Source organism: Candoia aspera, chromosome 3 (assembly GCF_035149785.1).
Source record: "Candoia aspera isolate rCanAsp1 chromosome 3, rCanAsp1.hap2, whole genome shotgun sequence".
Lineage (NCBI taxonomy): Eukaryota > Metazoa > Chordata > Lepidosauria > Squamata > Boidae > Candoia > Candoia aspera.
In genome coordinates this window covers 48,984,304-49,011,455 of record NC_086155.1, presented here as the reverse complement: position 1 = coordinate 49,011,455, position 27,152 = coordinate 48,984,304, and the positions used below count along the sequence as shown (strand labels likewise).

General features: G+C 39.4%; 1 protein-coding gene across 3 annotated transcripts in view; it reads left to right on the top strand.

Moving 5' to 3' along the window:
• The first annotated feature begins 2,161 nt into the window (after window positions 1–2,161).
• The window catches only part of PPARD (peroxisome proliferator activated receptor delta), a 49,899-nt gene continuing 24,908 nt past the window's right edge, over window positions 2,162–27,152 (top strand). The window contains exons 1-2 of one of the 3 annotated variants that reach the window (XM_063297599.1): window positions 2,162–2,245; window positions 11,604–11,676. Coding sequence is in view for 1 of the 3 variants with exons in the window: in XM_063297598.1 (XP_063153668.1) it covers window positions 22,864–25,233 (2,370 nt within the window). In the remaining 2 variants the exon portion in view is untranslated. Of the gene's footprint in view, window positions 2,246–10,602; window positions 11,677–22,863; window positions 25,948–27,152 lie in introns of those variants that run through there. The other 2 variants (XM_063297598.1, XM_063297600.1) reach the window with 2 other exon arrangements.

Genomic DNA, 27,152 nt, shown 5'->3' with positions numbered 1-27,152 from the left:
ATTTCATACTAATTCACTCCACTGTACAATTACAGAGTTAAATATCTCTGTGAAGTGTTCAGAAAAAACAATTCAAAATTAATCAGCTAAGATTAACTAGACTGTGAAGTCCTTGGTGCTCTCTGAGCTTGGTTGTTTGCTTGCAGACATTTCATCACCCAACTAGATAACATAATCGGTGCTAGTGTGGGGTTTGCTCCCTGTTTTTTATACTGTAAAAAATTGCCCTGCCAATGTCAACAGGTTAGGGTTTTCTCCTTGGTAGTTCCTTGATTAGGGTATTGTTTTCTGGGTGATAGTTTGACTGGTGTTAATCCTTGCTTATCTGGGTATTGGCTGCTGGAGAGGATGTGTTCCGGTCTTTTTGTTTCCTCCTTAGCTTTTTTATTGTCTCTTTTGAATGATGTGTAAATATTGTTTATTTCTATGTGTCTATTGACGACTGATTTGTCTGAATGCCAAGCTTCCAGGAATTCCCTAGCATTTGTGGATTTGGCTTGGTCTATAATGCTTACAGTTGAAATTGTAGTTGAGTCTGTCCATGTGTTGTGAGATTAAGGAGTTTATATCATGTCTTCTGACTGCTAGTTGGTGTTCATGGAAGGGCTCTGCTAGTCTTCTGCCTGTCTGTCCTACATTGTGGCTGTTACAGTCCTTACACTGTATGTTGTAGATGACTCCTGGTTTTTTCTTCTTGGGCTACTGGGTCTTTTGGTTTACTTAAGATGTTTTGGAGGGCTTTAGTTGGTTTGTGTGCTTTGGTGATGCCGTGTGGTTATAATAGTCTGTTGGTTGTTTCTGAGATGTTTTTGATGCATGGTAGTGTTATCCTTTTCATAGCTTTTGTTGATTGTGCTGTAGTGAGTTGAGTGGTCGGGCACTCAAGAGCAAGCTACTGTACATAAACGGAGGAAACCCCACACTCACTAGCACTGATGGTGTACCTAGTTGGGTAACAAAACATCTGCAAGCAAGCAACCAAGCTCAGAGAGCACCAAGGACTCCACAGTTCAACCCTGAGCTACATATATTATCTTCTATTGAATTAACTAGACAACCCTTTTTTTAACAATTTGAACCATCCTCCCAATTAGTTTTGGACAAAGAGCCAGTCTGGTGTAGTAGTTAAGGCACTGGGCTAGAAACTGGGAGACCATGAGTCCCACCTCTAGTCCCACCTGAGGCACGAAGTCAGGTGGGTGACCTTGGGCCAGTCATCTCTCTCAGCCCTAGGAAGGAGGCAATGGCAAACCACTTCCGAAAAACCATGCCAAGAGCTGCCAGGGACTTATCCAGGCAGTTACCAGGAGTCAACAATGATTCAAAGGCACAATAAAATAAAATAAAATAAAAATTGGATTACTATTAGTTCCAGCTAATGCATGGGAGCTGTCAATTAAAACATCTACAGGGGACCAGGGTGATGGAGGCTAAATTAAACCATAGTTTCAAAATAATTAAAAACACACACATTCACACAGCACAAGAAAAGTTTTTTCAGGAACAGCTGAAATTATCATTGGTACACGATGCTATTTGTTCATCTCTTAAATATAACGAGGTTTTTTTCTCTGAAATTCTAAATCTGGGTTTGGCTTTATCTTCCCAAATTCCTGCTGATGGGAATTGTAGTCAATTACATTTAGAGGACTTCAGTTTCGGGGTGCCAGTTATAAATTACGGTCTCTGCCCTGTGAGCAGCTGCAGATCTTGAAATGCCTACTTAAATTCCGAGATGCTTTTGCACTACTTTTAAAACAGCTGGCTCGTTGGCTACTGCGTGCTTCATCTGTCAGCACCAATTGTGCAGAACGGATTATGCTTCAGTAAAGAGCCTAGCGTCCCCTAACCCCGGTTGAGCAACCTCTCCGCCCTCAGACAGCCCTGTGACACGCACGCACAGGCTCAACAACGCGGCTCCGGTGAAAGAAGAACCCTCGACCCCGGAGGACCACCAGGGGGGGCCCAGAGCTGACTTGGTTGCGGGCAAGAGAAACAACGCGTCCTCGTAGGGGGCGGGAATAGGCTTGGGCTGTCGTCGTGGCGATATGCTAATACCGCCCTCAGGCTGCTGGCGAACCAATGGGGAGGAAGTGCGCGGTAGCGTCAGGCTCAGCATGCGTGACGTAGGGCGGAGTGAACCGCTGTTGCTGCTGTTGTCGGCCAGTGGGGCGGGGGAGGGTGTGAACGACAAAAGTTCTGCGGAGCGTGTGACCCAGGAGCGTGGGCGCCTCGCCGCCGGCAGGTGAGGTGCAGGTTCAGCTGGGCAGACGCGGCGTGAAGAGAGCCGCGGAGGAGGCGGTGCGCTCGGCCGCTCGGATTCGGCGTGGTGGGAGGCTGGGGTATCGCCGAGTGGCGTTTGAGGGCGCTTAGAAGGCCCAGAACCTCGTAGAAGTCCGTGGGCGCCGGCTGCGTCTAGCCCTTGCTGAACGGAGCAGCCTCTGTGGGGTCAGGTTTCGGGTCTGCTCTGGGGCACCGGGCACCCCTCCCTTCAGCCTTGAGAGGTCGCTGGCCTGATGCTCGCTGGCCCGTAAAACCGGTAAATGAGCGGCCGCTGTCTCCAGCCGCCTGCCCTCTCGCTCCGGGTGGTGCCGTGGTAAACGCCGGATCCGGGACGACCGCTGAAGGGAGCGAGCGAAGGCAGCGACTGCTCCTGCTTCTCAGGGCAGCGCGGTGGAGAGAAGAGCCGGCAAGGATGCCCTGAGCGTTTGGGCCGGAGAAGGCAGGCGTTCCTTTTTGCGGGGATAGAAAGCTTCCTTTGCTTTGCTGACTTTCGCCGTCTCTTGGCCTGGTGGTAAAGCGGACGGGACGCGGGCCTGCAGTGTTGCCTACAAAGAGCACCGGTTGACCCAGCCGCGCTGCCCTTTCAAAGGGTTCTGCCATCTAGCTAGGCATGGCAGGGATAAGGGCGGGAATGTAAGCAACCACCTGAGTCCTCGAGGTTCTCTGCGTGCTCCCTCAGGGCGGGACAAGAACAAGGTACTTTGTTGCCTCAGGTAGAAAGGTAGATGGTCCCAAGGTCAGTCGGTTATTTAGGCAGCTGAGGCAGAAACTACCATAAACATCTTCCACTCTCATTGATAATACAACGTGCAGTGCTCATAATAAATAAATAAATAACAAATTGCTGTCTTTTCAAAGCATTCATAATTGACTTTCTAAGGCAGCTGATGATCCCAGCCTTCCTGAAATTCCCAGAGAGAGAAAAGGACGAGTAAGCAGAAATGAGCATCACACTTGCTCTAATCTGGCATCATTGAGCCCAGTCCTTCCCAGTAAGTTGTGCAGAGCAAAGAGTATGAATGATATGCCACCTCTGCCCATATGGTTTTAGCACTTCAGGGAGGTAAGGCATGATTTTGACAGTCCACCCTCAAATTTGGAAGTGATTGGGCTGGGGGAAGAGTAGGAAACAAAAAGGTAAGGTGTAGATTTGCCTTTCTGCTTTCCCCATCTGACTCCATAAGAGAGAACACATGTTCAATTTTTAAAATGGATGCCATAATCTTCATATATATAGTCATATATATAATTACAACTAAAGTCAATTTTTTTTAAAGTTGTCCTACATCAAATTGGAAGGAACTGTTTGCTGACAAACATTCAGCTAGCAGCTATGGAGAAAACCCAAAGCACAACAGCTTTCAAAATCTGAAAATACATAATTGTGGATAACTGAAATGTTTTATTTTGTTTTAATCCTGATACAGTATTAATATTAATTAATGCCTCATATCTCAATGATGCTATAGAATTGAACTTTGAAGGATCTTTGTTATTACTTCTCCTTGCCCAAGTTCTGAAGATCAATGCACCATGTAAAAGTCTAATAAATATAATACATTTCTGATTATTAGTATCAGTTCTAAAGAATTCTTTTTTGATTTTATTGAAAATATATTTTAAAAGAATACTTGTTATTACACTTCGCAGTTTTTAAGTTGAGAATTATGATAAAGTTATCTTTGTGATTTTTTTTTAATGTCAAGTACAGTTGTTAAAAAAGTGATTAAGATTGTTAATAGCTGCTTTCTGAAGTTTTTTGTTAGTACAGGAAGATCATTTGGTCATGTCTTGACATCAGGTATTTCTAAATGTTGTTGAACTTCTAGGATTGTGTGAATTATCTAGGTATGGATGAAAGAAATCACTACAGTGGCTCTAGTGATGGGCATGTGTTTTCACCCATATGAAATGCATCTTCTTGTCATCTTCATCAAGAGAGTGCATTTATAGCTGTTGTTTTTGCTTGTGTATTTCTGTCCCAATTGGTTTGTGGTTGAAGTAGGTAAAACTGCAATTCCATAAACAATTATATGAGAGCAAGTCCCAATGAATGGAGCAGGCTCACCTCTGTGAAGATAGGCACAGAAAGCAATTATCTCAGACATGTTCCCAGCTGCCACTGCTGCTTAGCATTGCAATAGTTACATCTGAAATAATTGGAAGTTAGATCTGAAAACTATAGTTAGTTTTCCCTGTATAAAGGTTACTAACATAAGAATAATGAGAGATCTCTGGAAAAGATGGGTGTGGGTCAGGCTGGAAACAAAGAGATGCCAGATATAATTTGCTGGTTTATTGAAACTGTCAATGTTCATATGTACATCAGGACATCTGGAGGGCACTAGGTTGAAGAAAACTGGTATTGGAGCAAAATTTGCAAAGGAAGGAATATATTAAGTAAACACTTAGACATTGTGGTAGTGCTTCCTACTTCTTTTTCTTGGTTTATATATAAACCTCTTGTTTCCTTTCGATGCTAGCAGGGAAAACGGATATAACACAAATGGTCAAGTGCCAACCTAAAGAATAATGGGGTTCTAATAGTGTATGGGTTTTTTGGGGGGGTGCTTAGTAGGAATCTGGACTTGAAACTAAACAGAGTTGGGCTGGCTAGTTCTTGGATGAAAGATTACCAAGGAATAACAGGGCTGTTAGCCACATTGGACAGTAAAAAAAACAAAATGGAAGAAAGCAGTGGCAAACTACTTCCATAGAGTTGCTAAGAAAAATGCATCTTTGTGCCCATGTGGCCATCAGAACTAGAGCTTAACTTGAGGACATACTTATTTTCTGTTTTCTTGGAGTGCATTCCAGTGCTTGAAGTACCACCATAACAATCAAAAGCAATTACACTATTCTCTCACAACTATCCAGAATATCTGAATATCCAAAAATAAAATATGTAAGAATCAGTTGAGCAAGAGTGAGTTAGAGGACAAAGCTAAAGGGTCCTAACTTCTTTCCCAATAACAGCTGCAAGAAATAATTTCAGGAACTTTCCTCTGACTAAAAACCCAATGCTTCACTTTATTTATGTATTCAGATATTGATCAACAGGAATAAACTTGCAGTTTGTGTGCACAGGTGAATGTTCATCTTGTGTGTGACAATATGCAAAATAAAGTAGACCAATTTCAGGTCTATTTAAAATGTAGTTCATCTTAAATGCAAGAGATGCTGATATAAAAATATAAATAAGTTTTGGGTGAGATGGGAAACATTTGTCCTGTCAATTACCTAAATAAAATGTTATAATAATGCAGGGTAAAACTTGTTTCTCATGGGTTCCAAGCCTGAAATTTAACCCACATCATTTTTTCCAGTCTAGTAAATGACAAGCATCTGAAGATAAAGGTTTTTTCCTCTCTTGAATTTTGTCAGCATCTTAAGAGGTAGCATTGCCTACTAATTTCTAGATTACTTAGTTCAAATGAAAGCAGTTGCACAAGAATAAAGAGGATTATGAAGTTATAGAATGTAGGAAGTGACCATGGAAGCTCACTGGATGACTTTGGATCAGTATTTCTGTTTCAGCCCAATGTACCTCACAAGACTGTAGTTGCAGGGGGTAAAATAGGTCTTATACTGCACTTAGATGTAAGTGCATACCAAATAAAAACATTCCAAAAAACATATCCCAATTTTTAAAAAACGTAAATTCCAAATGTTTTCCCTAACCTATATGTGCAGTGTGTCTCATCTCTTTGCAGCTTCATCCACCTTCAGATATTAAAGTTACCCATCCCTTTAATGGATTGTTGACAAAATTTAGTTAAGAATGTTTAGGAATCACTGAACTATTCTTAGGAATGTCTCCAGAGCTTGCCATCAGGGAGATTGTACTCTCCTTTGAAAGCACTGTACAGCTCACAAGCTTTAGGAGACTAGACCAAGTGTTAATTATACTTGCTAATGTAGGAAAAAAAAATTTTTTTTTGCCCCTGTTGTGTTTCTGGTTACATTTGAAAAGGCTAGTTTGATCTGAAAAGCTCTGTATAACCTGGAACTAGAACAGCTTAAGGGAGACTGTATACTCTTGTTTAATATCAGTGTTTGTGAGCGTAAGTTGTTTAAATTTCAGCACTTAGTAGTAAAGGATGTAGTCTTGTTGGAGTGTGAGGTTTTTTTTTTAATCAGTAGTGGGGGAATGCCCATATTAAAATTTCCCCCTGTATATCTTAGTGCAGCCCAATAATAGTTTTCAACTAGCATGGTCTACTTAAATCTCTCTCTTATATTCCATCTTAATAGTATTACCAGCTATTAACCTGGGGAGCGTTTTACTTTTCCTCCCTTGTAGCTTTTTGTCTTACTCTCCATCACAATTTTCCATTTTGCTTATCTTGACTGAAAAAATGTCAAGAGAAACAGAATACTTACTTAAATATTCTGACATTTTTCTTGACTCTAATAAAGATATTTTTGTACTATAGCTTTTGGGTGATTTCCCCCCCCCCCCGATGAATAGGAATGGTTGGTGGCCTTATCTGGGCTGTTGTCTTATATCTGTTTAAAGGGTAGTAATACAACACACACACACACACACGTATTTCTTGTTGGTATTTATTTTTTCTAGTATAAATATATATAGGCCTTTTGTTATAGATGCCAATGATTTACCAATATCACCACTTTTCTGTCCTATTATATCAGGATTTTAGCAGGTTTCAAGTTATACTGGAAGTTCAAACTATGTGTCACTTTAAACGTTTCTCCCCCACCCCATCCTAAAGTGCAGAGTCTGGAAAGACGTGTGTCAATGTTTGTAAAGATGATTAATGTAAAGTCCTCCCATTTATTGGCTAGGAGCCAGTATGTTGTTGTTTTTAAGCAGTGTTAACTCGAAAGATCCATGTGACAAAGTGCTGAATATTGAGTTCTATGGAGCTGTGCAGTGATCTACATTCAGAAGGCAAACTGTGATTTGCAGTGTCCATGGGCCTGATGTATCATTTGTTGTGAACACCTTAAAGAAGCTGTACCTTTCTCTGGGCTTGGCTGGCCGCCCTTCACAGCTAATGCACCATCCTGGGAAAATACACATTTGGTTTTTTCTGATAGTACTACATATACCCTGAATAGATTTTGTCCATTAAATTCAGATCTTCGTGCAGCCCTGATGTTCAGCACAATAGAAACCATGACAGTTTGGCTAATCACACATTTGTAGCCCTGGGATATAGTCATAGGTTTTTCAGAATAGACTATTAGCTAATTTTGTCTCTGAGAACCCAGGAAATAACAGATTTGCTTGATTGAGTGTAGGTGGCCAGTGTGTAATTTACGTTAAATTAAAAGTTACTATATATTTGTACCTGAAGGTGCTTTATTCAGAGGTGGAGTAAATGTGGGAGGTTGAAATTATTCAATCTTGAGAGAAGTTGGAAGCTTCACAGTAATATGCTCCCTGTATGTTTTAACCCGTTTTGAGGGTGTGGGTGGGCAGAATAAAAAACACCCCTATTTATCTCCTCCAAACAATTATTTAATTATTCTACTACTGTTACAAAATGGAAAAAAATATTCAAGCTGTCATTAGTAACTAAGTAAGTCACACTAGGTTCACACATTGAGGTAATGTATAAGGTAATTTGTTTACTTTATAAACTATTGTTTTAATTCTTGACTTACGGCTTAATATTTGTTAAACCATTATGGCTTACTTTGAAATGTAGCAACTGTAACATTGCTACTGTAGTACTGGCTACAGTACTTGTATGCAAACAGAAGACACTGTGTATTGGGTTGGGTGACTGAATCAATCAGGCTGCATTTACCTGAGAGGAAGCCCATTTAAATTAAAAATCATTTTTGAATAAACATGTATAGGTTATCACAATCAGAGTTGCAATTCTGCATAATCTCACCTTGAAGTAAATTCTACTTTGTTCAGTATAAACTATATATGTTTAAGATTGCTCTGTAAATTTCACCCTTGGATTACCACATTAAAATACATCTTTTTACAGATCTTGAAATAAGATAGCTTATGCAAAGAAGGCAGGGATCTAAATAATTGTATGAAAGAGGAAATACGAAAATACTTTTCTGCAGATAATAAAGATTGTGGAGTCCTTGGTGCTCTCTGAGCCTTGTTGTTTTCTTGCAGATGTTTCATTGCCAGACTAGGCAACATCTTCAGTGCGAAGAGGGAGTGGGCCTTGCTCTCTGTTTATATATCGTGGTTTGTCTAGCTTGTGTTGGTGGAGGTGGTGTTCTCTCCTTGGGAGTTCCTTGATTGGGCTGTTGTTTGCTGCTTGGTTGATTGACTGGGTTAATAGTTCCTTGATTAAGGTATAATGTACTGTTTGGTTGTTCATCTGGTGTCAGTCCTAGAGTTATGCAAAGATTAACTCTAGGATTAACACCAGATGAACTATCAAACAGTACATTATACTGTAATCAAGGAACTATTAACCCAGTCAATCAACCAAGCAGCAAACAACAGCCCAATCAAAGAACTCCCAAGGAGAGAACAACACCCCTACCAACACAAGCTGGGCAAACTACGGTATATAAACAGAGAGCAAGGCCCACTCCCTTCTTGCACTGAAGATGTTGACTAGTCTGGCCATGAAACATCTGCAAGAAAACAACAAGGCTCAGAGCACCAAGGACTCCACAGTTCAACTCTGAGCTACAAATATTCACTTCGATTGATACAAAGATTGCTACACCAATTATGTTGGCTTTTTTCACATGCTTGGTAATGGTATAGGAACCCCTCTCTTAAGAGGATAGTTTCTTCTGAATAAGTTACATATGTAAGAATACAAAGCTGGTATCTACATTTATAAGGAAAGAATAACTCTAATATTTTTCTCTCCAGTTTAAGTAAGCAAATATAGCTTGCTTTTAAGTATGAAAAAACCTCAGTAACCAATGGACAGAACTAAAGTTTCCAGCCTAATACAAACATTAAAATCCAATTAAATTTGTAGCAAATATTTCTTTCATTCAGCAGCCCAATAAATCAAGTTTCGGACAGAGTTACACAAATATGTTTTACTGCTCTTCTACATGATTGCAAGGAAAAGGTTTATTGCATTGCCCAGAGTGGTATGCTTCACAGATGTGTATTTGACACTGGCAGAATCCTCTCCCTTTTATGTGCTGTGATTCTAGGATATGGGCAGGCTGATATGAATAAAAATGCTTCTTCAGGTATTATGTTGCAAGCTATTTGAAGCTTTAAAGCCTAAAGCACATGAAATACAGAAACATGTGGGCAACCAAGTACAGCTGGTGTAATATAAGATTGCATGATATCACTTCTATGCCCTCAGCAGTATAGGAACAGGTATATTCTCTACCAGCTGAAATTTCCAAATCAGTTTCTAGGATAATTTCAAATATATTGCATTATAATAATCCATTTAAGCATTGTTGGTACATAGATAGCTAAAACAAGATCTGCCTTCAGATAGGATTACAGCTGCCATACTAGTCTAAATTGGTAAGCAGAATTACTGGCTGCTACCTGAGCTTCCCATTAATGCAGAATCCAGGACAACTGCCAAGCTGTATATTTGGTCCTTCAGGGAGACTCTAAGATTAGTTATGAGCCTTCATATACAATAACCGATTTCTTTACCCACAGTACTTCAGTTTTGTGTAATTAAATCTGAATAACTTATTCTTCCTTATCTTTTTGTAAACTGCTGTCAGACTATAAGCGTTTCACAGATGGAGAAGAATGTTTTCCAATTGAAGTTTGATTTATATATTTTATCTCTGATTGTGAAACTATTTTTATTTTATTTAACTCTTATTTATTTCCTTCAGGAGCTCAGGGCAGTGTACAAAGCATTTCCTCCTTCCTTCGTGGCTGAAAGTAGACTAGAACCTGGGTCTCCCCATTGCCAGTCCAACATTTTGATCACTGCACCATACTGGCTCTTGGATTTATGTAATTGTTTTTAATGTAGTTGTGGTTTTAATTAAGTTTTTGAAAACTGTTTTTCATTTTGTACTTTTTTGTTAGCAAATTGGATTTTGTTTCTAGATAAGTAGGAGAGAAATGTGCAATAAATGTGTACACATCTGTTGTTTTCCCCCAACAAACTATTTAGAATATACTTCATTGCAAAATTCTAGTGGGTGGAGACAACATTTCCTTGAAAGCAAAAAAAGAGGGGTTCATCAGAATTTATGAGGTACCAGGTATAAAAGACATATTGAGTACTATCATCTTTAATTGTGTATCATTAACAGGAAAACTTTAATTAACAGGTGTTAATATTCACTATGGTAAGAAAAAGATTAATTTTTAAATAACATTTCCAACCTTAATTTTGGAAGTAAGTTGACTTTCTAACTGTTCTAGCAGTAAACCTTACAAATATTTGTAACTTGTTCTAAGGAAATATGACAAGTCCCTTCATTGTGTAGGATGCAAAAATTTTTACTTAAGTTTCCTCCATCTTAGGCCTGTTTCAGATGATATATTTGGAGAACATACAAACCTAGGCACCACAGTGTTGTAACTTTGTGTATTATACAGATATTGAAGTTGCGAGAATAGTATAGTTCAAGGCTTCTTGTACACGTGAAAGACTTGTTTGGTACCATTTATAAATTATTCTGCACAAATCAGTTACTAAGTATTTTAAAAGCTGGTTTTTAAAAATAGATGTCTTATTGCATAGACTGGAGCTGCAATCCCATGAACAGTTACCTGAGAATAAATTAGAGCTAACCAAGTAAATTTGAACAGGATTGATGACTGAAGGGTAAGAAAACTTCATAAGGTCGTAGTTATAGAACTATTAAGGATACCATGATGGTTTTTACATTTTCTACCAATCTTTTCAGTAAGGAGTCAACATCACTCAAAAGTAGAGATGTAATAAGGATTCTGTTAGTACTTTGCAGAGAGATGTTTGTTGCAGCAAATCTTGTGGCATCTTAAAAATTGGAATAAGCTCTGGCTGATTAAATCTAGTTTATCAAATTAAGCTGATACATAAGGTTCCTTTTAACACTGTTTCAGCTATGAATCTGAGTCCTGTATGAGTCCTGTACCTTTAAAAGGGCTTCGGCACTGCACTTAGGTTTTATGAAGCATCCCAGCATTCTTGTCCCACAATAAGTAAGCAGTTATGCAGTATGAATTTGATTTCATTTGCAACAGTGGAATATGCTGCAATGCAATCGAATAAAAATCCTTACCCTACAAATGTGTACTGGGAAACGCTCACTGAATACAGTAGCGTTTATGTCCTAGTAAGTGTATTTAAGATTGCAACAGCCGACTTGTTCTAGTTTTCCTAGTAACTGTTATGCATAGAGTGAAAATCTGTTTTGCTCTTTTGCAGTTTCCTTCCACTTGGGATATTCCATATGCTGATATGGTGATTTCAGAGTGGCTCTCATTACAGGTGAACAGAGGTAATAATCCCTTATTAAAGAATATAATTTACAGCAGTTTTTAAATTTCAGTTTGGAGCTTATGTGTATTTGCATATTGCAGAATAGATGGTTATTTTGAACATCCAAAGCAGTACGTGCAGATATTAATCTTGTAAAAGCCTGAGATACTAGCACTGGATATGCATTTAAAGTTTAATTGTGAATATTCTGATGGGTCAGTGAATGTGAATTTTTCTTTTCAATCTCAGAGCAGTGAATATCTGGAGTAGGAGTGTAACTTGAGTTCTTGGTAATATGCTAAAATCACTATTGATTTTTGGTGCTTCATCTCTGTTGCTTGGATCTTATTTCTGCAGGACTTCTTGTTTAAAAATAAGAATGATTAGGAGTCAAATGAGGTTTGTTAAGACTGTATGTCATGAACTTGATAGCATTTCATAGAAGACTAAATTAGCCCCTGAAATTATTCTGGGCTATAATCTTATAAATATAATGTGGTAAATACTATGCTGCAAGCAAACATTGAAATGTAATTTGCAAGTCTTGTTATAAGCTGTTCTTGAAAGACTTAAGTGACTGATACACAAAATCTTCACCATTAGATTGGCTGAGGTTATAATTTCTTCACAGAAAAATGAAAATATGTACTTCCCCGTCTTTATGAAATGTGTCAATGTATACTACTTCACTCCTGTTGTGTAATCTTTTTAAAAAGGACAGAGCAGAATATTGTAATGCTTTACCTATGTTGTCAGTTAATATAATATGAATGAATTGGTCAGTTAATTTAATATGGTCAGTGTAGCACATTCCTACACAACTAATTTCAGCAACTTAAAAGCAAAAGTGTAAAAATTAGTATCTGGGTAAAAGAGGCAGGTACTGTGTCCCCGAGAATTTTGTGCAGTGTTGTCTTAGTAATGCTGGTCTGGCAGGTTTTTTGGCCTGCTGACAGCATTAGTGCTGGTCAGTATAATTCTGTGGCATAGGAGGATTTGTTAGTTTGAATCAGTGTATGCGAAAGCAAATAGATATCCCAGTTAGCTGCATTAATAAGTCTGTTTTTATATATGGATTTCTGGTGATCAGCTACATGATATGTGGCTTGTTGACACAAATGCAGTTATATAATGTCCTTTTGTCATGATTTGAATTATTACTTTTATATAGGAAATCTCTTTGAAGCTAGAATTTTAAAAAGCAAATTATCCTGGACATCTATTCATAGTTATTTGTACTCTTTGCTAGTTATAAGGGTAATCTATTATTGTTTGCAACTAAATCACCATCATTGAATTGGAAACATAAGTGGATTTTGCTCTGTACTTGAACATGAGATTAAATTAATATATTACATTTGTTTCAAGAGTGTCAGGCTTGGATCAAATAGCCTTCCAACGTGAAATGTTCTTATATAATATTTTCATCTATGTGTTCTGAATAGTTATATACTGTATAAGATGCTTCAATAATGATATTGTGAAATTTGAGAGACTGCTAAAATCCGCTCCTATCTCTGTGCATACAGAAACATATTACCTTAAAAAAAATTAAAATCATGTTAAAGCAATCTCTAAGGTTTTAGAATTAAAATATACTATTTAAAGAGCTAGAGTCTGCTAGAACTGGTAGTACAATTGCCCTGTTGCATAATTAATACTTGTAGTGTTTTAAAGGTTTGGTTCCACTAGGCTTTGTTTTTACATTTGTAGGAAAATAAGTTAGTTGTCTCTGTGTGTTAACCAGAAGAAATCAAGCCCTGTAGTGGTGTCCTAGTCCTATCAATACTTTGGAAATTAAAAAGCATTCAAAATTCTATAATACATTTTTGGCAAATTATATTTAAGCACTTGATAATGGTTTGCTCTTAAAGGTAATTTTCTGGCATTCTTCTAATGTCAATGTAATATTATCAGTAGTGACATATAATATGGTAAGAAACATGAAAGATGATGCAAGTAATGTACTATCTGGTTCCTCTTATAGACTTCAGTTTAATGGAATACTGAAAACCAATATAACATTCCAAACTCTGCAGGAACATTTTTCCTACAGTGCAAAGGCAAAACATGCTTGAACTACTTGAGATGGCATCTACAAGTTTGTTTTAAAACAATTATTACCCATATCTATTTCTCTAAGCTATTTGAGGAAAGTCATTGGATAAAGAAATGTACAGAAGAATGTATGTATCACATCTAACAATTATTTTGTTAATGGCCACTGCCAGGATAGAAGTTAACACTGACCTTGCAACATTTTATTTTACAACTAATCTCACTGTTGTCCTGTCACAAAAAAGAGCAAAAAGGAACCAAATTGGATATGTATTTAAATTCCTGTATCAAGGGTAATATACCACACATCTACAGCATATTGTCAAAAAACGTATGTTACAATCAGTGTATTAGTTTTAGGACTACAAGATTCTTTTTCTTCTGATACAACAGATTAAACCTGCAATTTTTCTGGAAATTGTATCTACAACTATTTTCTAAAGGAGGGTCTCTTTAGGTAGGATCTGTGTATGCTGAAAGCAAAATTTTTCAGAGCTTAAGAAATGCGACACCTCTTCCCAACTGATGTTTTTGATGTCAACTGTTTTATTCAAAAGGAAGGAAGGAACACATCATTCAGTTCTTTGTTTGCTATCCTAATTCTAATCCTATTCTTTACTTTTATCTCTGGAATATTTTTCAAATGCCTAACAAAAAAATCTGCATGTTAAATACCCTTTTTCTTGTGAGAAAAGTTACTAATCATAGACCCATAGACCCGGAAAACACCATTTAGGCATTGAATCCAACTCTCTGTTCAATGCAGGAATCCAGATTGAAGCAATTGTGACAGATGGCTGTGCAGCCTTTGTTTGCATCCAGTGATGAGAAGCCCACTTCCTCTCTGCTCATTTGGCGCCATTGTCAAACAGCTCTTACTGTTTCCCCTCCTTGGGAGGGAGGTGGGGGGTGATAAAGTTTGATAAATAAATAAAATAAAATAAACAAATAAAAGACATTTTCCTAATGGTCAACAGGAATATCCTTTCCTGTAATGTAAAACTATTATACCATGTCCTGCACTCTGGATCCTAAAGAACAAGTCTTGGTGTTATTCTAGGTGAGATCTTATCTTGAAGATTGTTTTCAGATTCAATTTTCTCTTTTCTTCCTGTAGTACATGTATTAGTGTTTATAATGCTACAATTTTTTTTCTTTGAAAGTCTGCATGTCTTCCATGGAAGTCTGCAAGATGTATTCAGTTGTAGAACATTACCAAAACATCTAATATACTGATTGCATTTTGGGCAGAAAGGACAGGATAAAAATATTACAAATGTTTGGCTTCATTCACTCTTACTATAATACACCACTATAAGTATACATAGTAAACTCCAACATTAATTACAATTTTATATTTAGCATATAATCATCATCTTGTTTGTAGTTACTGAGATACACACTTCAGTAAACAGTGAGTCCTTTGTACTGGCAAAAGAGCGTACTGGGATAAATGACTAAGCAATTATCATTTTAATTTCAGATGGACAAATAGTATTATATGTCTATAGAAACACTGCCTTACAATCTTTTCTAGTTGGTTGGAAAATGGAATAAAATATTTATTTAGTAAACAAATCTATTTTAACATTGTATTTATAGACAATCTCATGGCAAAGGACTAATGCACACATCTTTTGATGACTGCTTCTCCCCATCACCCAACTTGGACATTGCTTTCTAATTCCATAGTGTTAACTGCTTTGTGTATATGTGTGTGTGCGTATGTATGCATGAATAGATAGATAGACCTGATTATGTTAAAGGTAAACTCTCTTTCAAGTTATGCTTGCTTTCTGGTAATTTTCATGGACATACCATATAGTTTTCTTTGCCTATAATTGTGGAATTCCCAAGCAATCTTCTGTCCAGGTGATAACTAGGACACTGTGTGCTTAGCTTCTGAAATCACTTAAGGTTGGTAGGTGCTGCTATCTGCTTATTACATATATTTTAAACTATGTCTAGAAAAGGACCTATCACAGTCTCCCTTTTATTTGTAGTCTTCCTTTGACGCCTTTAATCATGCATACTGAAGAAAGCAGGATGTATGGATTGGTGGTTTTTGTTTTTGTGTGTAATTAAGTGATGTGAGAGAGACAGATTAAAAATGTCTTTATCTAAATTCATTGTATATTTATGTATTGCCAGATCTTATACTTGACAGATTTAGATCTTAGTTTTCCTCCAGAAGCTCAAGGCAACATGCATTGCATTCCCTCTTCCAGTCTTCCCCAAACAAAAAAGAGGTAGGTTGAGCTAAGAGATAGTGACTAGCCGGAAGTCATATAGTAAATTTCTGCCAGAGTTGGATTTAAACCTGGGTCTTCCCAATCTAAGTTCAGTATCCTTTCCAGTACACTACATTGCTCCTTCCATTGAACTTTAAGCATAGTTTTTCATGGTGCAGTATTTATTTATTTTATTTATTTATCTAATTTATCCCCGCCCATCTCCTCCCGTCGGAGGCCTCTGGGCGGTTTACAACAAATGATTAAAACCATCAGAATAATAAAATACAATAAAAATACTATAAATAGAAATAAAGAATAAAGAATAAAAATCCAAGCGATGAAAGATCTAAAACAGTCCAAGTGTGGGAGAAGTGGTCTATAACAACCATCCCCATGTAACTCTATTCCCCTCTCCACCCCAAGCGAGGTGGCAGAACCAGGTCTTCAGACTCCGCCAAAAGGCCAGGAGCGATGTGGCCAATCTCACCTCCGGGGGCAGCATGTTCCACAGGGCGGGAGCTACTGCGGAGAAGGCCCGCTTCCTGGACCCCTCCAGATGAAATTCTTTTACAGACGGGGTCCGTAGCATGCCCTCTCTGCACGATCGGGTGGGACGGGTTGATGTAATGGGGAAGAGGCGGTCCCTGAGGTAACCTGGTCCCATGCCATGTAGGGCTTTAAAGGTAATAGCCAACACCTTGAATTGGACCCGGAAGCAAACTGGTATCCAATGCAGCTCGCGCAGCAGTGGTGTTACATGTGCCCTTCTGGGGGCACCAAAACAGCTCGCACAGCTGCATTCTGGACCAGCTGAAGCTTCCGGATACTTTTCAAGGGAAGCCCCATGTAGAGCACATTGCAATAGTCTATCTGAGAGATAACAAGGGCATGAGTGACTGTTCGAAGGGCCTCCTGGTCCAGGAAGGGGCGTAACTGGTGCACAGCATGTAGCTGCACAAAGGCTCTCCTGGCCATGGCTGCCACCTGCTCTTCGAGCAGGAGCCGTGAGTCCAGGAGGACCCCCAAGTTACGCACCGGGTCTGTCTGGGGTAGTGCAACCCCATCCAGAACCAGAGATGTTAATGTCCCGGATACAGAAGAACCATTAACCCACAGCCACTCAGTCTTACCAGGGTTCAGTTGAAGCCTGTTGTTCCCCATCCAGGTCCCCACAGCCCCCAGACACTCGGAGAGGGTGGTCACGGCATCACTTATTTCACCTGGGATGGAGATATACAATTGAGTATCATCAGCATACTGATGATACCTCATCCCATGGTAACGAATGATCTCACCCAGCAGTTTCATGTAGATGTTAAAAAGGAGAGGGGAGAGTACTGATTCCTATGGCACCCCACAAAGAAGGGGCCGCGGGGCCGATCTCTCCTCCCCTATCAACACCCACTGGGATCGGCCCTGGAGGAAGGAGGTGAACCAGCATAAGACTACGCCGCCCACCCCCAACTCCCTGAGCCTCCCGAAAAGGATACCATGGTCGATGGTATCAAAAGCCACTGAGAGATCAAGGAGAGCGAGGATGGATGCACTGCCTCCATCCCGCTCCCACCAGAGATCATCCATAAGTGCGACCAATGCCATTTCCGTCCCATAACCAGGCCTGAAACCTGACTGAAAGGGGTCTATTACAGGGTATGTGAATTGTTCACTATTTTGTTGACTCATCTTTGTTTGTTTTTGTACACTGAAAATGTTATTTTGGTTGCTAGACAGGATGGTGCTGATACGATTGGTGAAGGAGGTAAGAAATAATTGATTTGATCATTTAGTAGTAATTTGTAGAAGGGCAAAAGGTGTGATGGAATGTGTCTCTGAGGAGGTGCAATGGAGGTTGCAGGAGAGGAAGGAGAGGGTGCATTCCAGGGGGAGAAATGGTCTTACAGTTTGAAGGATCTTGGGCAGCCGTCCAAGAAGCTGAGACAGGGCTCACCCTAGATTGCCTGGAGTATTTCTCCCTAGCACCTTTTGGCTTTGCTCAGTTTGGCAAGATTCTGTACATGGTAGAAACAATAAAGAACTAGAGCTTAATTCCTGGCTCAGCATTGTTTCTTCGCCTCAACCTTGACAAAAGGCTTGCTAAAGATTTACTGGTGGAAGAGATGTGCTTTAAAAAAGAAGATGGAGCAAAGCAAGGAATAGCTACTGTAACAGTACAGACTGAGATACAGTGGATAAAGAAGGTGAGATTATTATAGGGATGGACAAAATTGTGCTGGTTTAGTGTTAGGTTGCTGTCTCCCAATTCAAATATCCTGAATGTTATAACAGCCATCTTTGACTTGTACTGGATATGTGTACTAATAAGCCTTTTACCATGAATATTTAGTTGGAAGAACTGGGGGAAGTAAATGTTTCAGTTTTTAGGCTATCCATACAACCTTAGGCAACACTTGGGGGACAGGGAAGAAAAATTGCATTAGTCTACCAGGCCTTTCATCTCTTGAACCAGGTGCCCTTTTTCTCATCCTTCCAAGTTAACCTTATTCCATTGAAAAAAAAACCTGGAAAATTGGTAAGACTGCTTCTGAGTGATCTCTCCAACTTTTTTTTTAATCGTATGGCATAGCAGTTAGATGTTCATGCTGCTTTTTCTTGCTGGAAAATCCTTGTGAGGTCCAGCAGCCAGATGTATAGACTATTTAGCCGTCATGTTGCCCAGGGTGCACCACAAGGAGGCTAGTCTACATTGCACTCTCCAACTGAAAAGCTGATAGTAATGAAAGTAATGGTCAACAGAAATGGTGGGAAACCATGGACTGATACTTTTTGAACATGGACTAAGTGCTATTTAAAGACTTACCATAATTCTGTCTCAGCAGGTGGTAGAATCTGGCTGACTGTGGGCTCATCCCCACAATTTACTTATCCTGGCTTAGAGATGGTTCACTTACTGGTTGTTCAGGACCTTTCCTCAAAGTGGAGTCTCCATCTCATTGCCAGCTTGCTGCTGAGGCAGGCTGAAGCCAAATCAAGGTGATCCAGCAGGAAAATTGTGTTTTCTGCTAGAAAAAGCAGTAAAACATTCTATGCCACATAGAGAGAACCTGACAAATATCAGAAAACTGCAGGGTGCCCTCTACACATTTTCATTCCACATTTTCCACTGTGGGTGTTGAGAAGAATGTGTGCCACTCATATGCCTTCCAAATTCCTTTGGTGCTCTGCCTTCATTCAGAGGCTGGCCCCAGGTTGGCCCTGGCCTTTCTCACTACTGGTGAGGTAGAGAATACATGTGAAAATCAGTGAAAATAATGGCAAGAGCAGCAGTAGCAGCAGGTTTGGCTTTGGGATAGGCAGGGAGAAGGATGGACAAACACCACTTTGGAGAACTGTAGTTGCAATAGCATGACATAGGCATCAGCTGATGTGGCCAATGCCCACTCTTCTGCAATAGCATTGGATTGGACTCTTATGCTTTTCCCTTTCTGGGGAAGCATCAGGTGCTGCAGGGGAGGGCATAACATGGTGCCAAGAGAGTAAGTGCTAGCTAGGCTGCAGGGAGGGAGAAGGATACTCAGGAGCCTATCACTTTAGGGGTAGAAAGGCTTTGGAAGCAAGATTTCCCAGCCCCAGTGAATCCCCTTCTATGTCCAGAAGATGTAGAGATAAGAAAGCAAAGTCAAAGATTGGCTCTTCTGGCTGGGAAAAAGCAGTGTGCACTATCCTCTCCTGCCGTAAATACTGTTTCTTCCTAGTCCAGATGAACCAGTTACTGTAAAGAAAATAACATTTTCTATGCAGGAAGCAATTTTATTAGCTTTGCTGGAGAATTGTGGTAGAAGTACCAATGTTGGGGTAGAAATATGGAAAGTGAAATATTTTCTTCTTGTCACAGGGATAGGAGGAAAGCAAATCCATAAGGATGTATGGATAAGCACCTTAATCTGGTTTTGGAAGCTAAAGAAGGTCAAAGCTAGTTAGGACATGGATGGAAGAATAAAACAACTTGGAAGAAAGCAATAGAAAATCACTTGTATTTTGTTATGTAGATCTGTCCATAGTCTCATCTGAAAAAAAAAACTCTTATTACCTAGATGATAATGAAGGGAAGCATCCAATGGAGTTTTTTGGGGTGGTCAAAAGTCTTGCATATTTGCTTCTATAAGAAGAAAGTGTAGATCCCTTGAGAGCCCACTGTGATTGATTTGCACAGCACTTTACAGGAAGTATCACTCATAGGACTGGCGATTTAAGTGTTGTGTTCAGGTTGATAGCTGAAATGTTGGCCTCTGATTCTCCAATTATAATAGATATTTTCTGAGTGGCATAGCCTAAATAGAGATAAGATCTCTGGAATGGTGAGACTTAATGCATCTATGTTTGACTCTTGCTTTTCCTGGCTAATAAAAGTGATTTGGAATTTTTTAACGTGTAGTTAGATTGGCTCTTTCTCCTTTAGGCAGGTTGAACTTTAAAATATATACAGGTAGTATACAGGTAGTCCTCGAGTTACGACAGTAATTGGGACCAGAATTTCCACCACTAACTGATGGAATCATAAAGTGCAATGTCACGTGATTGCATCGCTTAGTGACAGCAATCCTGGCACTCCCCATTGCCATCATTAACCAAATCCCACTGGTTGTTAGGTGAGGACCCACCCCAATCCAAGCCACTCCCAGTTTGGTCCCTCCCAGCCCTGAGCCTTGGTAAGGTAAGGAACTGCCTCCTCTTCAACTCCCCCTACCCTCTTCCCTTTGGCTGCCTTGCACTCTGCTACCTCTGCTGCCCTTGCCACCCTGTGCTCTGCTCACCCTGCTGGCCTGACAGCCCTGCTGCTCTCAGCTGACCTTTGCCATCTTCCTCCCGCTGCTGACGAGGCAGCTGTTGGCCATGCCAGCCCTTCTTCCCAAGGCTACTCTCACCATTCTCCAAATCGCACCACTCCAGGCCTCATGAGAAGGCCTTGCCCGCCATCCTCCAAATTGAGTGTGCTGTTCTCCCAGTGCTTCAAAAAGCCTTCAGAATGCTTCTGAGGCTTTCTGAAGCATTGCAAGAACAGCACATGCAATTTGGAGAATGGCAGGTGCTATTTGGAGAATGGTGCAGGTGGCCTTGGGAAGAAGGCCTGATGCAATCAGCAGCTGCCTCACAGAGGGCCAGGCCAGGGGTAGCTTGTCAGCAGCCGGAGGAATACAACAAAGGTCAGTTGGGTGCGGCAGGGCCTGTGGAGCACAGGGTGGTGGGGATGGATGGGGCTTTGCTCTCTGGTGCTGGGGTGGCCGGCCACAGTGCAGGGCTTGAGGCTGCACTCTGCAGCAGTGGCACTGGGGCTGAAGTAGAAGCCCAGAGTGTGGGCAGCCAGCTGAGACTGCTGAAGGCCCAGGGCCTCTACTTCACTCTTAGTGCTGCTGCCGCTGCCAAGGAGTGCCACTGTGCAGGGTGACCAGAAGGTCAGAGATGCAGGGGAGACAGATGGGTGGGAGAGTTGAAGCACACCCTGCAGTTGTAAGTGTGGGCAGGTTGCCAAGCACCCAAATTTTGATCACATGACTGTGGGGGCACTAAAATGGCTGTAACTTCAGGGACTGGGCGTAAGTACCATTCATTCAGCCCTGTTGTAATTTCAAATGGTCACTGAACAAATGGTTGTAACTCGAGGACTACCTGTAAAGCCTTTTAATATGCTAGCAATTTTCGGTGAATGCAGACAAAATTGCTACTGTGTAAAGCTGAATTGTTAATATAGCTAATAATTTTCTTCTGTGAGTTTTAGATAAATCAAGATGCTGAGGTATGATGGGAATTGTGCAGTCTTCAGGCTGCAAGTACTTAAAAATTAATAGGTAGAAATCTGAAAATAGAACTGACTCCTTGCGTGAAGAAGTAAACATTTCATGCACTAATAAACAAATCAATATTTTCATGCAGTAATAAAAAAGAAATATACTTGCTGATTGTGTTGGTGTTACAATCTTGTGGATTTAGCATTTCTTTAAAATGGTTTTTATTAAAAAGAATTATATGGACAGTGTTAATATATAATATTCATGTTAACATTTCTGTAAGTCAATACAATGCTTATGTAAACTCAGTTGTTGCCAAAATGTAGACTTTTTATATCGATTACTGTTTTATCAGAAATAGTATATCCAATAGTTTATTTTCAAGTTATCAGACTAGCATCAATGAAAAGAAGGATCATAACAAGATTTTTGTCTCCCAGTGAATTGCCCTGATTCTGCTGCCATATATACCAACTTGTGACCTCTACTGTAGTTAATGAAAGTTATTGTCACTAAAATGCAAAAGCATCCACAATTCAGTGTTAGCAGCACATGATATCCACTTAATTTGACAGACGTTTACTTGCTGATTCTGGAAAATACTAACTGCAGTTGTATTAGAACTTGAAATTGATTGGCCTCTTCCTAATGCAAGATGGTCTCACCATTATGATTTCTTGTCTCAAGATCTTCTAAATTAGATATGAATAATAATATGCTTGAGTGAAAAAAGCTTGTATTTCTTTGTGTTGGAGATCTTACCCCCAAATAAGAGTCTCACCTGATAAAATTGACTACAAAATGTAAAACAACCTTTCAGGAAACAAACTTAATTTTGTCCTTACACTTCCATTTTGTCTCTTAGCTTCCATCTTGCCTGTTCATAGTTGCTGAGCTTGAAAGTTCTGGCAAAAAAGGAGTAGAATGTTTGGCTGTCACCCTGTCCTAAAATGAAAAAGGGAATACCATATTCTGAGTGCTATAAGAAATAGAATACTGTTGTCCTGTAGTATCAAATTCCTGTCATCTGCAGTAAAATGGAAGTATTAGTGAGAAATTAATCCTATGATTTAAAAGCAGCAGGAGCACCTAAAAATACTTCCTCAAGTAAGTACTCCATACCCAGGCAATAGAGGCTTTGGAGATTCTTTTTGTGTTTTTCTCTCTCAGATGCTTTCGAAGATGTTGTCTTTGCTGCTGTTCCTGTGGAATGGATGGATGTTTGTTTCTGCTACCCAGAATGAGTCTACCATCCCTGTGAAACTGTGGGCTTGTTTTCCAAAAGGAGGAGTATCTGAAATAAAGTTGATATGCCGCATGCATGGACTATATGCCAACAGTTCCAACCCTGGAGTGTTCCAGAGCTTGTACATATTCCATGCTGCCTCAGACTCAGTCAGCTGCCATTGGAGAGACTTGGCTAATTGTACTGTCAAGGCCAGTGGAGAAATTGGACATTTTTGTTATGACATGCAAGCGGACAGTCCAAGTTTTCATATTCCTGTTTCATGCCGACCTTTGCCAACACATTTGGACTCTCACACAACTGGAAATAGTGTAACCCAGGACAATTCATGTGACATTGCCCTAATATCTGCTGCTTTATGGAAATTTGGTGCACCATTGCATCTGAGAACTGTTGTTGGAACCCAACATAATGAATTTCTTAAAAATAATTTGCAGCTATCCTTAATTTCACCTTCTGGAAAAAAAATCACCCAACTGATTGTTAATTGGGAATCACATGAGTGGGAATTAAAGGGGACAGACTTAATTAGACAGGGACCCCCAGATTGGGTGGTTCCAATTAAAGGAACACACTGTGATCAAAGAACATCCTCTATTAAGTTTAAATTCTATGGACATATTTCCATAACTGAAAAAATTAGTGAACAAGGTTTGTATCAGGTAGAACTGGGCTTTCAAAACAAAACAATTTTTCAATTTAACCCACTGATCACAGACCTTCTCTCACTCCACCGTATGAGAAATCCTATTATTGGATCTCATGTATTGAAATTAGATCAGCCTGAGCAAATTGTTAGGAACCCACAGACCTCCCTAAAGGAGGTACAGATTCATTTTGAAGGTTTGAATGTATCACAGAAAGTGCCCCAGTGTTCTCCCTTTCTTGATATTAGCCACAGAGGTTGGATGGAATGGGTTAAAATGTGGGAAGGAGTACACCATGGAGAACGAATGAAAAGGGAATTGTTAGATTGGCTTGGCCCCGTGGGGGCAGGAGTTTCTTTCATAGATGCAGCCAACATAGAAGTATTAGCTAATAAACTTTCATATTCCACAAAACAAATAGGGAAACTTACTGCCCCGTTAACTAAATCTTTCTTACAACTCACAAAACAACCACAAGCTATCAGTAAAGTGCTTCCACTCTGGGAAGAAATTTTAGAAAATGATAGCATTCTGATAGTCTCTGGGATTCAGTCTCTCCAAAATAATGTTTCATTGGCTTTAGCATGTGAACAGGCCCAGGTAATCACACAAAATGTAATCATGGGTATGATTCGAGAAGCTAAGGCAGGAAGAATTCCCATGGAGGTAAGCAATTTAATTAGACCAGAACTCTCACCAGGTGAAATTGCTTTAGAAGCTTGGTGGAGACTGCTAAACGCATCCTATGACTCAACTCAAAACATACTGCGGTTATTCTTAATAACTGTAGAAGCCACACAAATTATTCCTATCTATCCTATAGTGCCCCTGGGATTCCAGATTGACAGAGACTTGGTCATGTATTCCAGAGACTCTAATAAATGGGCACACTTGAGGGATGGTCAGTGGCAAACAGTTAATGTGCAGGGCTGTATAAAAAGAGAGAATTTAGGCTTTGTATGTGAGGATAACAGCTTAGAAGAACACCATGAATGTTTTTCTCCTCAGCTTGTAAATAACTCTCATTGTTCTTTTGATGTAGTTCAAGAAGAAATGTCTACTGTTGTGTATACTGGCAAGGGATGTATTTGTGTTAGAACTCCATGTGAGTTTATAATCATTAATAGTCTAGTCATCCAACCTATGCTGCCATATATTAATCGTTGCTTTTGTAATATTAGCATGATTGTAGGATGTGATTTCCAATTTCGTGTACCTGTTTGGACTGTGCAACATATGAAAGCTTATCCCTCTTTATATAAAGAAATATCTCCTATTTCACTTGGTCTTGGCCTTTCTACTCTTAAAAATCTGCTTTCTCACCCCTCTCTCAAACAAGAATTACTGAAACTCAGAGAGATGGGTGAAAATGCTGCTCTGGAGATTCACCACAACAACCAGGAAATTGCCCAGGTTGTAGCAAAAGTCACATCAGCTGGAGACCATGCCTGGTGGGAGGTGCTTCTGGGATGGTCACCAAGTTCAAATGGAGTACTAAATATTGCTCTACACCCTATTGTGATGATCTTAATCTTTCAAGTAGCACTGGTGATTTGCTTGTTGATATTGGTTGGATGGATGAAATGGCAAGCAAGTAGACTGTTTTATCTACAGAATCACATATTTTCTACCAAAGCAGAGGTTTGATGGAAATATTTACCAAGGGCATCTCCCATAAAAAGGGAGACATTGCTGTGTCATGTTCTTTTGATGACCATACTTACGTTCCTAGCTTTAGTTTGTTTATACATACTAAATGTTCAATTGCTAAATGTCTACCAATTATAGACAAGAATACTTGTTTGCAAGGATTGTGTGCTATCTTTTGATGATAAGGAAAAGTGAGTATCTTAACCTAGAGTGCCTGAATCTCTTGGATGCACAAAACCAAAAACCCGTTGTGTCCCAATGCAGTCGGGATTGCTATTTGCTGCTTTTTAATTGATAAAATCACTTGTGTGTGTGTGTGTGTAAATTTCTGTGACTGTTTTATTGCTAAACACCAATTCAATATTTAATATTCTTTTCTGAAAATAGATGGGGCATCTCCACTCTTCTGTTTGTCATGGAAAACCATGATACCCTTCTTGGTAGAGAGAGGGTTTTGCTGCCTGAAAACACCAAAACCCTGTATTCCATTTCTTTCTACTTCAGATGGTGCCCTAACACAGTCTGAAAAAATTGACTTAATCCTACCATTGACAGTCCTTCTTATGTATATATGTTATCTCTCCATGGACATTAATGACAGCTTTTAGCTCAATGCAGCTCATTCACTTTTAATATCTTCCTTCCTTCAGAGATATTTTGGCTGTGATTTTATCTATTACTGCCTTTAATAAAATACTTTTTTGTCCCACAGTGTCTACTCTGTTTTTAATTCAAGGGAATGCAGGAATACTATTGAATACTCATAAGTGATCAATATTTTGACCCTGATGATTAAAATTGATCAGCATTTTGCTCCTTTTGATTCATGACCAGGCACAATAAGAGAGGTAATGAACCCTTCAGCTTTCTTCGAGATTCACAACCTCACCATATTTTTGTGTTCCTATAAAGCTTTTGTCTAATGTTTTGAGGGTGGTAAGCAAACCTAAGGGGAAATCACTGCAATACTGATATTAATTCTTACTGGCTTTATGCCCAGATAAAGATTGGCTGACCTGGACAGTTATTTGGTTGCCCTGGCTAACTGTCCTCCTTGTTCATGATACTGTGATTAAGTTTAGTTCTAATGATTTTTTTAAATAAATGCATTCAAACTTGGTGTTTTAAAGTATTGGGTGTCTTAAAAACTTAAGATGAAAAACAGGTTTACAAATTTTTGATTAAAATAAAAACACTGTGTGGGTGTATGTCTAAGGCTATGATGGAATGGTTAGTAAAGGTACAGCTGAATTTTTCAGATAGTCATGCCAACAAAAATATGTGCATGTATTTCAGTATCTCACTGTTGAAATGGTAATCTAGTGATCATCTGGACACACTCTGGGCCTTCTCTGAATATATATCATATGATATATTTTAACAGTATAAATCCAGGTTGTATCATTAAATGCAGAAGTCCTAAAAAAGCAAAAGTGACCAGTTTTCTCTTCTGAAGAAAAAAAATCATTTTCAGATAAATGGCTTCTGTGTTATCTTACTTTATGCGTGTCTTGTCCCCACCTTCCATACTTGCTAAGACTGATTTATCCAGTAATTATCTATTCACTGTAGGGGCTTTCATTCTTTCACATAGTGCAGATTTGCATGTGATAAAGAAGCTTTGTTCTTAGCATGTAAGTTGAAATTCCATAACAGTGGCCAGTGTTTGGTGAATGTAATTGGTACCATTTATCAGTAACATGCTTCTTCCATTAAGATGTTGTTTTGTGATCTGATGTCCTTGGGAAGTTTTCCAGAGATTCTGGCTATCTCTAGCAGTAATGCATACATAGCAGCATTTCTTGTTTTGCAAGTCTGTTCAGCCAATGTATGGGTTGTCTGCCAATTAGATGTATTCTGTCATTGGATATGATCTAGGACAGCACTAAGACCATAGTGGCAACTGCTATCTTTAT